The sequence below is a fragment of the Protomyctophum bolini genome (assembly GCF_963924005.1).
Source record: "Protomyctophum bolini genome assembly, chromosome: 3".
Lineage (NCBI taxonomy): Eukaryota > Metazoa > Chordata > Actinopteri > Myctophiformes > Myctophidae > Protomyctophum > Protomyctophum bolini.
In genome coordinates this window covers 68965-85627 of record NC_137864.1, presented here as the reverse complement: position 1 = coordinate 85627, position 16663 = coordinate 68965, and the positions used below count along the sequence as shown (strand labels likewise).

The window sequence follows — 16663 nt, the reverse complement described above, 5'->3', positions numbered from 1 at the left end:
CTACCGGCCCAGCGCCTCCAGCCTCGACGCCAGCCTCGGCTCCCCCAGCCTCGGCTCCTCCAGCGTCGGCTCCCCCAGCCTCGGCTCCTCCAGCGTCGGCTCCCCCAGCCTCGGCTCCTCCAGCGTCGGCTCCCCCAGCCTCGGCTCCTCCAGCGTCGGCTCCCCCAGCCTCGGCTCCTCCAGCGTCAGCGCCTACCAGCCCAGCGCCTCCAGCCTCGACGCCAGCCTCGGATCCTCCAGCGTCGGCGCCTACCAGCCCAGCGCCTCCAGCCTCGACGCCAGCCTCGGCTCCTCCAGCGTCGGCGCCTACCAGCCCAGCGCCTCCAGCCTCGACGCCAGCCTCGGCTCCTCCAGCGTCGGCTCCTCCAGCGTCGGCGCCTACCAGCCCAGCGCCTCCAGCCTCGACGCCAGCCTCGGCTCCCCCAGCCTCGGCGCCTCCAGCGTCGGCGCCTACCGGCCCAGCGCCTCCAGCCTCGACGCCAGCCTCGGCTCCCCCAGCCTCGGCTCCCCCAGCCTCGGCGCCTCCAGTCCCAGCCTCGGCGGATTCCGGATTGGGGGGAGGAGGAGAGGAGAGGGAGGCAGATGCTTCTGCATGCTGGAACCGTTGAGCATCTGAAATACATATCAGCAATCAGCATATCATTTTGACACTTCATTTTGACTTACAAATGTGAGATTGACATGAACTTGTCAATCGGGTCACTGGTCACATTTGTATAGTACAAAGAGAACAATGTAGTGTCTAACAACATGCCATCTAAAGGATATTCTGCATATTTTGTGATGAAAGAAAATCAAAAAACATGAGGAAAAAGGAACACAAGGGTGATACAGGGAGCATGACATGCTAGGGGGTGAGGTGGAGTCTGAAAGGTCTGTGCTAGTGGCTTAGGTGGAGTGTGAAAGGGTGAGTTTTCAGGCTACGGAAAAAAATTGAGCAAGTCTGCAGTTCTGACTGCAATTTGGAGTTTATTTCACAGTTTGAGTCTGGGGTGTGTGGATGGTTGTGCAGGGTGTTTTAGGGGTCAGTCAGAAGCATTCCTGTGTTAGGAATGCTAAGATCTAAGTGACCAGGAAGGTTAGTAGTGATGTCTTGAAGTTAGGGGGGTCGCGGTGCCATGCCTTTAGTTGCTTTGTAAGCCAGCATCAGTGTTCTAGTACTGGGTGAGGCCAGAAGCCAATGAAGGAAGTGTTAAGGGGATGTTAACATTTGGGGTGAGGGTGACCCGGTGACTGACATTTTATGAATCCTTTATGGGGCTTCAGTGAGCATTTCAACGATTTACAAGATAACAGTGTAAATCTACATTTTTGGTGTGACACAGTCGTACATGGGGCATACATTTTACAACACACTTCAGACAAAAGTTCAGCTAGGTAGATACCATGCACTTGTCTCCCATTAACTTGTACAACACCTGATTTAGCAAAAACATATCCCAATTACAGCACACTACAAACTCCAAAGCATTGCCTTACTTTTAACTGTGTGCTCATACAGCTTTGTCATCTTCTCCAAGAAGATTTTTAGCGGCCCGGACCCGTCAGGGCACAGATGTGTGATCATTTCCGCCACAACTGTGTCCGACCCCTTCTTCTTCCTCCCAAATAGCAAAATGGGGCTATAGCCCAAGACATGAAGCTTCCGAATCTGCATACAGAAATACACAAAATATTAACAGATAATTGACAGGCAAGGCAGCCTGTGTGATGAATGCCAAGCACACATATTGATAAGCCATTACCTTGCACAGAGCATCTTAACTGGTCAAAACTGTTCTCTAGAACATGAGTCTAGAATTGATGCGATACATATTTAAAAAAGTATTACATTAACCACTTGAAACCTAGCCTCCCGATTCTGGGGTGGGCTACATTCACCACAAATAACCGATCTCCAAGCTCACAACACATCGCAGCGCAACACGTGAGCTTCTAGATCAGCTACTTTTGACAAATAGTTTGTGTAGAGAAGTGTTTTAAAAACAGTGGTCCATGGACCACCAGTGGTCCTTCAGGGGGTTCCAGGTGGTCCCCAGCTAAACGGACAGTTGTGTGTAACTCCTTAGTGTAAAATTAAACCGAATTCAACCTTATTTGGCTATTTAGGATGTAAGTGATAAAATGAAAATAGTACATGAAGGATAATGTATTAAAGAAAAGTAAAAGTTTAATCTGCAACACAAAATTATGTAGTGGGCGTCCCTGCTTCATCTCTCTCTCAGCTAAGGGGTAATTGACCTTGAAGACCTCTGCTCAAGGATGCTGCTATAGAATGTCTGAGGTACCCGAGGAAAGATAATGTACTGCAGCATTCATTGGTCAACCTTTTATCAACACCACTAGTCTGTCATATAGAACATGAAGAGACTACCTGACAATATACAGTTATACTCTCTAAAATAAATGAACCAAAAGAGGAAGCACATACCATTAGCTGGGCAGAGCCCACAACTCTGCTCTCGTTCCCGTGTTTTTTTATTTTGGACCCATAGTCCTTATTCTTCAAATTATCTTCCTTTATTAAGAAAGCCTTCCTTTTCAGAAGGCTTAAAAAGCAGGTGCCACAGGCCTTTTTGGCAGCATTGTTTTCTGCCCCACAGTGGGGACAGCTCTGCTTCTTTGGCTTGGCTGTTTCTATCCTTCCCCCCTTCTGCCACTCAGGTGGAAGAGCGCATCACGGCATGCCTGGCTGACATCTCACAGTGGATGTCCTCCAACCACCTCAAGCTGAACCCAGACAAGACTGAGCTTCTCTTCTTCCCAGCTAAGTCCTGCCCTATGCGGGAGTTAACTATTTCCGTAGACAACGCCCTGGTAACGTCTGTCCCAACAGCCAGGAATCTTGGTGTTGTCCTGGACAGTCAGCTCTCGTTCAAAGCTCACATCACAGCTGTCACTCGATCCTGTAGGTTCACACTCTATAACATACGACGAATTAGACCGTTCCTCACCCAGGAATCAGCCCAGCTCCTAATCCAGACAACAGTCTTGTCAAAACTTGACTATTGTAACTCCCTCCTTACTGGCCTACCAGCATGTGCACTCAAGCCTCTCCAGCTGATCCAAAATGCCGCAGCTCGCTTGGTCTTCAACCAGCCAAAATTCTCACATGTCTCCCCCCTGCTCCGCTCCCTCCACTGGCTCCCGGTCGCTGCCCGCACAGAATACAAAACTCTGATGCTGGCATTCAAAGCAACCAAAGGTATGGCTCCCCCATATCTTGCAAGTATGATTGAACCCTACAAACCCTCCCGCGCACTCAGATCAGCTAACGCAGGGAAGCTGGAAGTACCCTCACTAAAAACGCCGGGACAACGCTCCACACGTCCCAAACTCTTCTCCCTTCTGGCTCCAAAACTGTGGAATGCACTTCCCATGGCAGTCAGAACTGCAGCATCACTCCCAATCTTCCGCCGTAGTCTGAAAACCCACCTTTTCAGACTCCATCATGGCCCATAGCACTTACTCTACCCTAGATAGCACTTCTGTAGACTTAGATAGCATTTGAAACAGACTTATAGCATGTTATGTAGACAGCACTAGAATTGCATTGTATATAGTCATAGCACGCCATAGTACATATGTATAGCATAGTAGTATATATGTAAAGTTTATACGTATAAATTTCATTATATAGATATTCCACTGTTACTTTCTTAGCTTACGCATGTTTCATGATGAATGTTTTTATGTGATGTATTCCCATGCTTTTGTTCTTGCTTAATGTAAGTCGCTCTGGATTAAGAGCGTCTGCTAAATGCCTAAATTGTAAATTGTAAATTGTCATCGTCTATGGAGAAAATGCATGAAACAAAAATATATTAGTTAGACACATACATGAGCTCAGTTCTGAGCTCAGCCTGGTATTCCTAAAACGTAGCCCAAGTAAACTATGCTTAAACCTACCTTATGCCTAACCTTAACCTCAGTAAAACTATGTCAAACCTTATTTCTAACCTGAAGCTCAGTTAAACAGTGCCAAAATCTAACCCTATTCCTCAACTATGCCTACCCCATGCTAAAACATATTTTTAACCTTAATTCCAGTAAAACAAATGCAGTAATACAACAACCACTCCACCGAGGACCAGCATTCTGGTGTTGCTTATACTAAAGAATTGCATACATTCTAAAGAACAATCTCACCAAGTCTGGAAGAGCTTATGCAAGACCCTCAGTAGTACACAGACAGACACACGTAACACACACACACACACACACACACACACACACACACACACACACACACACACACACACACACACACACAGACGAAGTAAATGCACTAAATATCATCTTACCTCCAACGTATTTCCAACTTTACCGGTAGTATCTTGATCTTGATCTGCTTTCTTCTTTCTCCCTTAAGCCCGACACCGGCTGTGTCCCCCGCGCGGCGCCGTGCGGCGCGCACAGCCGCCTCCATTATTTTCAATGAACCTAACGCACACCGGCTCCGTCCGCCGCGCGGAGTCGCGCCACGCCGCGCCGCCCGGCGCGCCGATAGAACACAGTTCTATTTTCCAGGCGGCGCCACGCGGCGCCGCGCAGCAACGCGCCGCACACGGTCGCAGACGGTGTGTGGTGGGCTTTAGTTCTCTCTTCCTACTTGCCTCAACGCGCGCAAAAACCTCTCTGTAGTTTGTAATTTATTGTGTTAATATGAACCGCTTCCCCATTGGCTAATCAGTCAATTGGCAATATTGTCTCTCTCTCTCTCTCTCTCTCTCTCTCTCTCTCTCTCTCTCTCTCTCTCGTGTGTGTGTGTGTGTGTGTGTGTGTGTGTGTGTGTGTGTGTGTGTGTCACTCAATAACTAAATACCTCAATGTTACTGTTAATAGTATGCATTTATGATTATATGTTAAACAGATTATCACACACAGACACACACACACACACACACACACACACACACACACGCGCACACACACACACACACACACACACACACACACACACACCCCCCCCCACACACACACACACACACACACACACACAGACAGACAGACACACGGACGGACGGACGGACGGACGGACGGACGGACGGACGGACGGACAGACAGACAGACAGACAGACAGACAGACAGACAGACAGACAGACAGACAGACAGACAGACAGACAGACAGACACTGACCAAAAAGGACAGGCAGTCTGTCTTCACATGAGACAGCGTTTGGGTCATTTTGGGGCATAGAAAGTACCCGTTCAAGGACGCCCACATTGTTGTGGTATACTGTGTGTCCCTTGACATGAAAATGTTTGAGAACCACTGCTGTAAATACTGAGGAGGTGCCCACATTTTAGCATAACCTAGTTATCCAGGAGACCCCTGAGAGTCAAGGGACCAGGGTCCCTGGGTCCCAGCCCCACTGGCTCATTGGGTAATCCATCTGTCTAGTCTTGTGTTCGGATAGTGCTCTTGATATTAACATTGGTTTGCAATAAGCCTAACTGTCGGACCTACAGTTTGCTCCTTTGTGTGGTTTAGCCCTGTCATAGCCCTACAAAATGACTTCCAGCTTGCTATGCATATTTCTGAAAAAGATTCCATGAAGGTGGCATGAGGGTCTGGACCCATGAGGATCTGTGCTCATAGCCTGCACCCTGCACCATGCAGCTCATCAGCGTTCACCAGAGAACACCACATTTTGCAGACCTAGACCATTGGCACCTTAAGCTTGTTCTTTTCACAGATCAGGTTTACATCAGGAAAGAGTCTGGTGTGACTTGTTTGTCAAATTGGCCTGGGCAGTGGGCACGGTTGCACAGAACTCCACATGTTATAGCGAGCAGTACCCTGACTGTTGTTGGGCGCAACACAGGGCCAGGGAATTGCACCAGTGTAAGTTAGCACAATCACTAAGGAGTTTCAGAGTAAATTCCTGGATGACATTGATGCCTTTGACTGTCCCTCTTGTTCCCCTGACCTTTGGGTGCAGACAAGCAAATTACATTTGCATCTTACTTTAGTACATAGCATGCTCAAATAGAACAGATCAACAAGCTCTCAACACATTGCTAGATAAAAAAGGTTTTTCCTTCAAGTTGTACTGCTTGAAGGAACTTGTAGTCTTGAAAAGAAAAAAGGAATCGAAGGCACTCCGTCTTTGGTGAACAAGGTTAATATAATCTGGATTGTAATAAATTACTGGAAAACTTAATGTATATTACATTGATATAATACTAATATTACTGGCCAACAATGACTATGTTGGTTTGTTTAGTGAGAAAACAATGTTGCAAATAATCAGGCAACCTCCCCATAATAATTTGGGTACCCCTGACCTGGGGGGCCTAATTCACAGGTTGATAACCAGTGTTATTGTACTTATGTACATTTATAAAACTAACTAATGTAAAGTTTATATCTGGATAATAGTCACACAAAAATTATAATTCAATAATTGTAACTACATTTGAGTTTGCCTGACACTCAGTCTGAATTTTCATTTTGTTTCACTTCATGGCCAGGACATATATTATTTAATGGTAGCGATTCATGGCTGGAGCCAGGCTACATCAGATTGAGTCTTAGATTTAGGAAAATCTACTGTAATAATAATGATCAGCTTTAATCCTGATTATAATCGCCCTGTTGATACTGTACATATATTCATTCATATAGTTCAGGTTGATACACTGTACCGTATATGCTTACCCTGATATAGTAAGTTGAAGGCCGGCTGACACTGTACATACACATAGTCGCTGATGGGAGTACTTCATCTTATAGGCACTGTATTCAATGGACCTCCATTGTTCAATGTCAGTTTTTATTGCACCATCAAAGATAGTATCATGTTTTTAGGAATATTTTATGAAAATGATGTAGAGAGGAAACCATAAATTATGAAGGCCATGTGCATTATCATATAATACTCTCTTGAAGTTGATAACGAATTCTTGCGAATGTGAACCAAACAAATACATACATGGTATGCTGTGTGCATTTTCTAGAGATCTTTAAACGATCTTAAAAAGGTGTAAAATGCGTTGGAATTCTAGTCTTCATCTGGCAATATATCTAGCCGCAAATTCCCAGGCTTGTACCCCTACAATGTTGAGTGTGTCTGGCTAACGGTTCCTCAATTCTGCTTACTTCCCACCACTATGAGCTGGAATACCATGTTCTCCTGCTCTTATGACTACAATGGTATAGCTGAGGATGAGTGGAACCACCTGGGGACATTTTGCATCTCCCCACCCCAGTTCACATCCTCCTGGAATGTGGAATGTCCATCTTCAGACCATGATGTGTCCCCATAGGGGTTTCATTGCAGGCTACTGTTATTTATTTTTCATGACATTGTCCCTCTCCTACGCACCTGTCGTTTAGGAGTGCAAAAGCCTTGCTGTTTATCGTAGGCTACAGGAAAGGTGATGTCATCCAACCATTTCTCTCAACTGAGTTAACATAAGCTTTTAGTAAAAGTATTATGCATTTATACCTTTTGTGATCTTCATGGTAATTGTTTGGCTTCATATCTTGGCCAGAGTTGGAAACATTAAATTGTAAGACCAAATATAAAGGCAGTATGTGCAAAAATATCCTTGAATTAAATTTGTTTTTACTGTGATCTTGCAAAAATATATAAATAATGCATCAGAAATTACAAGCCATTGCACACTTTATTTCTCAGTACTCTCCATTCAAGATTAGTAGTAGATCAAAATAGAGATCAAATAAGAAAACAAATAATAAAAAAATACTAGCCCTGCCTCATTTCCTTTAACCCATTCAGGACGGGAACCCCTTTTGGTGTTTTAAGCATCGTTATACTTTAGCTATTGAAATGTAGCAGATCTACAAACTCATAGCATGGCTACGAGCTTGTAGATCTTTTTTTTTTTTTAATCTTGAAAATGTAGCTCCGTGAGGAAAGCAAAAGAAAATCCAGAGGTCCAAGGAAGAGCTATACAAAAGGTAATTTGTCCCTGGTATAATCCCACCGGTAGGTCTGAGACCAGCCCACACAGTTCGTTGTCTCGCTCAACAGTCTGACAGTAGCTGGGTGTCCTACTCAACATCAGAGTCAGACGATGCGGACTCTGAACTGTAGGCGCACTCAAGTTCTTCCAAAATGTCTACTGGTTCAACAAGACTGTCGTCGGTTGCGTTCATGACGTCTATGTAGAGCTTCCTCACGCGCCTCTTCAGATGTCTCAGATGCATCTCCTTTTTACGGATGAGGCACGCGAGACCCCTCCTTGCATCCTCTGGTAGATGTCCTAAACAAAGGAACAATGTGTCACTCACTATATAGGGATGAAACACATCTTTCACACCATAATCATAATCTCTTGAAACATGACATAAAAACCAATTAGTAGAAGTGCACGTTTACTTTGCCACATATACCTTCACTCTGATGGGGAGAAAGCTCTGACAATACACTGGCTCTGGCCTTGAGAACATCCCAGTGCTGCCTCATCTCTCTCACGAGGATAGACTTCTCTTCCTGAAGCCTGCGAACTGCCATGCACTGATTGAACACCTTATTCTTGGTGCTGAAATCAACAGACCCTGTAATACATAGATATGGAGGGTTGAGACAGTGCACAAAGACTGTAGATGCATATATCATTCATGTAATCATGTATCAGTATTCAATCATATACATAATAACAACTACATGGAAGAATACATACAGGACGTTAACCTCTTAACCCATTTAGACCTCTGGTTTTGTATCTCTATGGAGAAATGTGCTCTGAACAATTAATTGTTGAGCGTCCCTCAGGACTCTACTAGTAACTATCAGCTGTTTCCACTCTACATTAAATGTCTGAAAATAGCCAATGGACAACCTTACAATGGGACAGACATGTCAATCTGCCATTTTCCACAATGGTTTTCCAAGTATACAGACACTGGGGTTTAAGTGGCTAAATGCATACCACTTTGTGAAATTTGCCACGGCCAAGGATGCTCTCTGTCCAAGATAGTGTCGAAGCACACGGTTTGCTCAGGAACCAGGCTGTTGTACTCCTCCACCATGAGCTTCAAAGCGTCTTTCTCCTGCAGTAACTTCCGGCGGATTCTGTGACGTCCTTTGTTGCTGTCTGAGAAGAAATACAAATTATTGCTGGTTTCACACGCTTGGCTATGCCTACGTATGCCTACGAGCAGTTTTCTGGCATTGTGCCGATTTTGCCAGTAAACCACTCCATTCCCATTGAAAACCATTACATAAAAGGCTGACACAGACATAACTGAATGTTGTGTGAACCAAGCCTAATATAAGACAGAGAGGCTGTAACTCTGCCCCAAACACATTGTACACAGTCAGAGAGGCTGGGACTGTTAGAATAGGCCTAAAATGTTAACTTACCATTTTTGTTATAGATGCGTTGCTTCCTGGTTTTGATGCTGCTCGTGAAGGCCTCAATCTTCCGACACAAAGCCTGCAGCGTGCCTTGATCTTGTGTTTGTCCTGAAACACAATGAATAACAGTGTGAATTTTTAAAATTAATAAATATTCAGATTTTTATATCAGACCATGTTCATCATGTTCTTACCATCTGCCCATTCTTTTACATCTTGCACATACTCTTCAACATTGTGGTCTTGAAGTTGAAGTTCTGCCTTCAGGCTTTCCAGAACTGCCAACTTGGTTTTTAAGACCTTAGATGTCTAAAATTACAAACAAAACCATTACAAAGACAGAAATTCATGTCATGATTTCTATGTTTTAAAATAATTTTATTTATTCTGTATTTGAGCCATGGACCACCATTTGATGACATTTAGTCTGTCAGCCCCAAGACTAAAGAACATTTTGTTATTGTTCGATAAGATTTTGTCCACAATGCCATGCTATATTGATGTGGTACTATAGGAGATAATGTTGTTAAGATAACGTAAATGCAGATGTTTAACACAAAAAAGAACTCAATTGTAAAAGGGGTCCCATATGGGGTCCAGTTGGTTTCATTTTACACTCAATTTAGCTGGGGACCACCTGGAACCCCCTCAAGGACCACTGGTTGGTTATACATCATGCAAAGTGCACATGCATGCACGCCTGTATACATGAAATAACAGTTTCTACCTTGTGGTATCTTTGGGAGAGTGACTTGGCCATGTTGTCACGTTTGTGATCGTTCCAGCTCATGGCCAAAAGGGTCAGCATGTCATTGCGGCCTGCAAGTACACAGAGAGGAGTTCTACAACAATTCTTACAATCATGTTATTCTCACTACACTATAAAAATGTACAATTATACAGCACCTTCTTTGGACATATGCTTCGTTGTTACGGCTATCCTGGAGAGAAATGCATTGCATTGTTCGACCTCTTCTCCAAGTGTTGAGCCAGCACCGTCCTGGTTTCCCCCGCCCCATTTCACCTGGACAGAGATAATACGAAACCTGAATATCAATTGCATTCATAAAAGCACATGCTTTTACCAAGACTCAATGGTGCCATTTAATTATAAAGAAAAAAGCCAAATGGACTGCCAACTAGCACAGGCAGTTAACCCTAGAACACCATTACTGTACAGCAATACATATCAACTTGAGGTACTCTTCTTTAATATTTCATCATGACTTTTCACAAAAAACTGAAACAAAAACATTGGGGGTGTGTGGGATTTTTCTCTACCACTCTATCACTATTCACTAAACACCTGCCTGTAGAAAAAACCAGGGATGTGGGCAGAGAAACAAACCTACCTTCTATGATGTCACTGAGCATCATGAAGGTACTGAAATACCCACCTCAGACATCAGCAACATTATGAAAATTACAATAATATAATTGTCCGGGGGAAAATCAACCGTGTGTTCTAGGCTTAACAAAGGTGAAAACGCTAACTGCCTTGACAGCAGTAGATCAGTTACTCATTGCTGGATTGTCAGATAATGTATAGGATTGACCACCATCTTATAATCACATATCGTTTTATACTAACCTCACATTTGTAGTCATGAGCCTTAGCATGGAGAACCGACAGGAAGGGCCGCATGTTTTGAAGGGGCTGGAGCTCTGGACAGCAGGCACACACTTTTTGCAGGTACGGCCAGTACTTGCAGGCAACGTCCATACAAAAGAATTTGATGTCATACTTGGATGCCATCTGGTGCTGTAAGAACATGGGGTATGCATATATTTCACCCCTAAACATGTTCAAGGCAGCCAGCAATACCCCATGTCTGCAGACAGCCAGTTCTAGGCCCTCCTCGTCGACACGACTCCTGGACCGTGCAGAATGCAGATGTTTCTCTGGCTGCCGACCACTCCCCACCACAAATACCCCTTCCACTCCAGGGACCTACATGGTAAAAAAGATTAATAGATAAAAGATCTTACCATCGGTGAACAATCAGATATTTTGAGGTAAATGTCACAAAAACATGGCACTACTTAACCACCTAAACACCAGGATCTGTATTCTGGGAAAGGTTTTGCAGAAGACCGTTAAGCTCAGCCAACAACTTTACAGTGACAAAAACAGAGAGCTCGTCGATTGTCTATTTTCAGTGAATATATTGGATGTAGAGTGAAAACTTTAAAGCCACTCTGGTATAGAGAGCCCTCCACTCAATAAAGAAACAGGATTTAAGTGGTTAAATTTCATGACAATTATTGACTTAATAATCAGATAGAAGAGAAAGTCTGCAATTACATGTTTGACTTTGCTGTGGATATCACCAACAAATTTAGACACGTCTTCATCATTGGCGATGAATGCCCCCTCAAAGATGGAATGATCTTTGGATCTAAAAAAGGAGATAAATTTAAGATGTTATAAACTCCAAGTTGAAGGCATTGCAAGACTGTAGGATCTCTCAAACATTCATGGTGGTGGGGGGGATTCAGATTTTACAGGGGCCAGTTTCGAATTGCAGCCGTCTGCAGGTGCCCTTTCAGAGCGGTTTTGAAGGAGTCAAGGGATTCACATGTCTTAATGACTGTTGGTAGGGCGTTCCACATTTTGGTGGCATAGGAACGAAAATTATTTAGTCCCTTGTTTGTGCCGAATCTGGGTTGAACATGGTTTGTTGTTGTGGGTGTGGACTTCGTTTACATTAAGGAAGTATTTAGACAGGTACATGGGTATCTTGGTGGTGTATCGAATCTTGTGGACCAGACCCATTGCAAGATACTCTACTCTGTCGTCGACCCTAAGCCATCCCAGCCTGTCATAGTGGGCAGGGGTGAGGTGGGTTCGGGGGTGAGGCCAAGTAGGAGCTTGACCAGTTTGTTTTGGGAGGTCTGGAGTCTTGTTTTAAGGGCCTTTGAGGTGCTGTGGTACCAAGAGGTGCATGCATAGTCGAAGAAACCTTGTACGAGGGCTCCTCAAGCTACAGTACATATGGGTTACACTGTGTGAAATATACAACTGATTAATTTGCCATTCCTTGATATTAACAGTGTGTATGTGTACATTACAATACCTTGCTGTACTGTTAAAACGATAATGTTTGCGGTTCCCATCAACGGAGACCGCAAGCATTGCTGGTGTGCATGCAGGACAGCAAAATGGCTCCTCCTTGCAGAGGGAATCAATTTCATGCCGAATATGAGCCCATTCAAAAAAAACTTTTTGAAAGCTGTCGGGTGAAATTTTCCCATCCTAGAAAAACAGCAAAAACAACGGTTTAACTTTAACCCATTAAGACCTGAGGATCCATCTGTGTCACCTTAGCTTTGAACCAATTTAACCATCATTTTATACCTTACCTATTGAAAAATAGCAGATGTACAAGCTCATAGCACGGCACCAAGTGCCGCTCTATGTCTGAGCTATGTCTGATTTTTTTTATTGTTAAAATGTGTGCAATTCTTTGAATATATATTATTTCACAGCAAACGTTTTTCCCTCCTATATACAGAGGTTTAATGGTAGTCTAGAAAAACATTAAAACGCCATTGACAATGGACAGAGTTTAATGTTTTGTCTATCACTGAGCAAATCGGCATATCATGTTATGTTATCGCGATGATGTAAGATGATAAGGGTTGTTAACCCATTGATGCCTGAGGCCGAATCTAGGAACGCCTTCTAGGGCCTGACCTAAGGTTTCTGAAAACCTTCAAATTCGGATGATTTTTTTTTAAATAGTTATGTTGCTACATGTATAGCAATAGCTGATGAGACACAGAGAGCGCGCCGGCATCAAGGGTAGAACAACGTATACGTTGCACCAGGCGTCAATGGGTTAAAGCCCCCCCCCCCCCACACTTCACGTGTGATTTTTAACTCAAATATTTGCTTCTTGGGGTCCCTGGAACAACATATTTTCAGATGGGGGTCGGCGGCCAGATAAAGACATTTTTGGGGGTCCTTGACAAGAAATAGTTTGAGATGTTATGTTTTCAGAAAACTGGATTTACAAGACATTTTGTAGAATCTGAAATCAGGTCTTAATGGTTTAACAGAAATGTTCATATCCAAACACTAATCATTTTACAATGCTTGAAGAAATTAGTATACTTACACGGCCAAAGCGAAGAGTCCTTCTCTCAAGCCCCTGTAGAAAAGCTTGAAGTGACAGCCCTGGTGATGCCATCTTCATCTCCTCAAAGGTGTAAAACAAGTCTGTTTCATAGACGGTTGAGAAGTTGACGGTGGCTGGCCAGTAGCCATTTTGCACAAGGTCATTCACTCCTGCATCCCACGTAGTCTGGCATCCCTCGCAGGTCAGATGTGGCATGCTGAGATCATACCGACCTACAAATAACATACATTCACTGTAATGTTCCCACTGCCATAGAAATCACAGGGCTGACTTGGTAGGAACTTAGGAAGTCTAGGAAGGGCAATGAATAAGTCAAGAGATAAATAAATGTTACCCCCCCTCCCTATTTCTTGACAGAGCTATACAATAGGGAAACATATTTTTCAAACAGAGCAGAGGAAATCCTATATGTAATTACCATTAATTGTGACCAAAGCAACGTCCTTCCCTTTGCTGACCTTCAGCATCTCCGGTGGACAACCACAGGCTTGGACAGGCATCTCAATGGGCAAGAATCGCACTAAAAGAGAGTTATGTTAATTAATCATTAGTAAAATCACATAAAGCAGTCTAACGTTCCTTCACTAAGTTATCTTAGTTATGTCAATGAACTAAACTTTTTAAAGTCACTCATTAACGGGCTGTTCTTCAAACTGCAACATTATTGGGACCACAGGTCACATTTAGTATGAAATTGAGCGTTTCCCGTCAGTCAGTCAGTATTCTGATTGTGTACTTCTAAGTTACTTTGGATAATAGTGTCTGCTAATGTAACTTACCACAGTGTCGAATACCCATTCCAACAACACAACTGGTTGGAGCTAATGGCCGGAAGAAACCATCAGTCATGCCATCCCGGTTGTGTAGAACGAGCGCCTTGTTGTGCCTGCTGATGTCGCATTCAGCACAGAGGAACGGGCACAGGAGGCAGTCTCTACACCGGACAGCTGCCATGTTGTTCCGACACTGGCTGCAGATGCGTGTTGCGGCTGTTGCTACATTCTCCTGTGCCAAGATGCTGTTAATCAGGGATGGTCTCAATGCTCTCCACCTTTCGAAGAAAAGTGCGTTGCGGGTGCTCCAATCCTCCGAAGCCAGTGGAGCTCTTTGGGGTACATCTTCTGGCTCGTCATCAGAGCTACTCTGGTACTGAAGCAGATCTTGCAGAAGACATTCTATAGGAATTGCAAAACAAAGACATGGACTAGTACCGGTACTACATATTAGGCCAAATATTATTTTGCCTACCATTTGAAATTTTTATACAAAATAACTTTGTTTTTTTTAGATCATTATATTGCTAAAGTGTTAGATAACATTGTGAATGATGCTTGGCAATCGGCCATGCCACAGGTAAAAACACAAGACTAGGGGGCCATTTTGCAGATACAATAAACTGCATTATACACATTGAATGACCTACCATCAGGGACTGTCTCTGAAGCAGTCTCTGGATCAAAGCGTGCCTCTGTACTAGGGTGAGCAGACCTGGAATGGCATGGCTTATCTGTAATGAAGAAAAGACAGATATGTGAACACTATTTTTACTTTATAACCACATTTGTTTTGAAAATTGCTGTACACAATTTGTAGGTGTTCGGGATCAGACATACAAAAACTTGAATATGCTTTAATATAGAACATTTTTTTTTATTTTCCCATTTGTATTTTTTGGGACCTATGCAGATCCACAAGCTCACAAAATCACACTGAGGTTTTAGTCAAGACCTTATTTTCAAGTGATACCTGAAAACCCCTTATTAACCCCTAATTCCTCCTCCAATGTAAGTAATCCTACCCTTATTTAAAGAAAAAAAAAAACAACCAAGTCAAACTAATCAATTTAATATTTGGATTTAGTAAATTCATAGTGATGCACATATTGGCTGCCAACTTAATACTAACCCTGTCCAGATTGTCCCCGGCTAACTGCTGGCCTCTTGGCTAGAACATGTCCATCATCATCTCTCGTTGTCCACCTCACTTTCAGTGGTCGTGCAGGACGGGGCTTTGCTGTTGCTGGTGGAGGATCTTGCTCTCTCAGAAGCTGGTCCGCATCACCTAGGATGGCCAAATCATCGGCATTCAAACTAAAAACAAACAGGTTGGAAAAATACATGGTTAATTAGCTTGCAGATTAGCCTCTTGACTATAATGTTCATTCTCGTCTCTCTACCGACCTCACTGTCGATGGTTCCTCTGAGATAAGCTCATCCACCTCATTCAGGATCGCCAAATCGTCTGCATCCATACTAGAAACAATCAGGTTAGAAAAATATATGTAGAATTAACTTTCTTGCGAAAATGTAAATATACTAAGTTATTTTGAGAATTAAAGGGTTAGTTTGTTAGTTTTTGGACCTAAAGCTGCCATTAATATAGTTGTTGCAATGGTGGTATTAATTCACTCCCTGAGTCCCATAGTATAGTGGGAATGGTTTTGGTGAATATCAAGTAGTTCCGAACATTTGGTGGGGGTCACGCATTAAACATAAATGAATCCACAAAAATAGCATAATTTATATTATTGACCTATTTCAACTATAGCGCGACTATTGTTCAACTTTTACCTGTACTGAAATTGTTTCATTTAGTACCCCATTTCTGTTCAACTGTATATTGCTCTAACTAGGTATGGTTTAAGGCCTGTCTAGTGTCTAATCAGTAATCAACCATTTTGCACATCAATGGCTTTTGTTCTGACCAAGGTGTCAGTGAGACTGTGAATGTTCCTGCCTCTCAGCTGGATGGCAACACAAACCCAGCAGCCAGTGTCTGTATTGTATTCTTTGTTATGGTCATTACCCAACACAGATTTCACTGAACCCACTCAACTATTTAGAATACCGTTTGTTGTAATGGTGTATTTTGCCTTTTAACCACTTTGTTGAGACTGTCTTTGTACTGTCTATATAGACTCTATACTAGTGACTTTTCTGTTTTCACTCTACATTAAACCTCTTCACTGAAAATCGACAAGCTCACAATGTGTTGCATTGAAGACATTCTATAGGACAAGCTCACAATGTCGAAGGAGGTGCATGGGCTACAAAGTTTGGGAGTTGTTATCACTTTATGGTAATCAGTGTGGATATTGATTTAATAAGGCAGGGGTACCCAAAAGGTAGATCACAAAGGCTCTGCAGGTAGACATGCTCTATATCATTTAAAATACAAATGGAATTTGGAA

The 16663-nt window shown here is 43.2% G+C and overlaps 1 protein-coding gene and 1 long non-coding RNA gene across 2 annotated transcripts; both read right to left on the bottom strand.

Moving 5' to 3' along the window:
• Positions 1-8022: 8022 nt before the first annotated feature.
• Positions 8023-10025, bottom strand: LOC308313402 (uncharacterized protein; the record flags this gene model as incomplete). Its single annotated transcript, XM_080760501.1, has 6 exons — positions 8023-8234; positions 8365-8529; positions 8904-9068; positions 9338-9439; positions 9526-9640; positions 10020-10025. The coding sequence occupies 6 exons, from the start codon at positions 10023-10025 to the stop codon at positions 8023-8025; spliced, it is 765 nt and encodes a 254-aa protein (XP_080616627.1).
• A 33-nt stretch (positions 10026-10058) lies between these two features.
• Positions 10059-11162, bottom strand: LOC308312752. Its single transcript, XR_013963806.1, has 3 exons — positions 10923-11162; positions 10238-10355; positions 10059-10150 (listed from the first exon to the last, which is right to left on the bottom strand). It is a non-coding gene; the product is annotated as an uncharacterized lncRNA (long non-coding RNA).
• Between the last annotated feature and the right edge of the window lie 5501 nt (positions 11163-16663).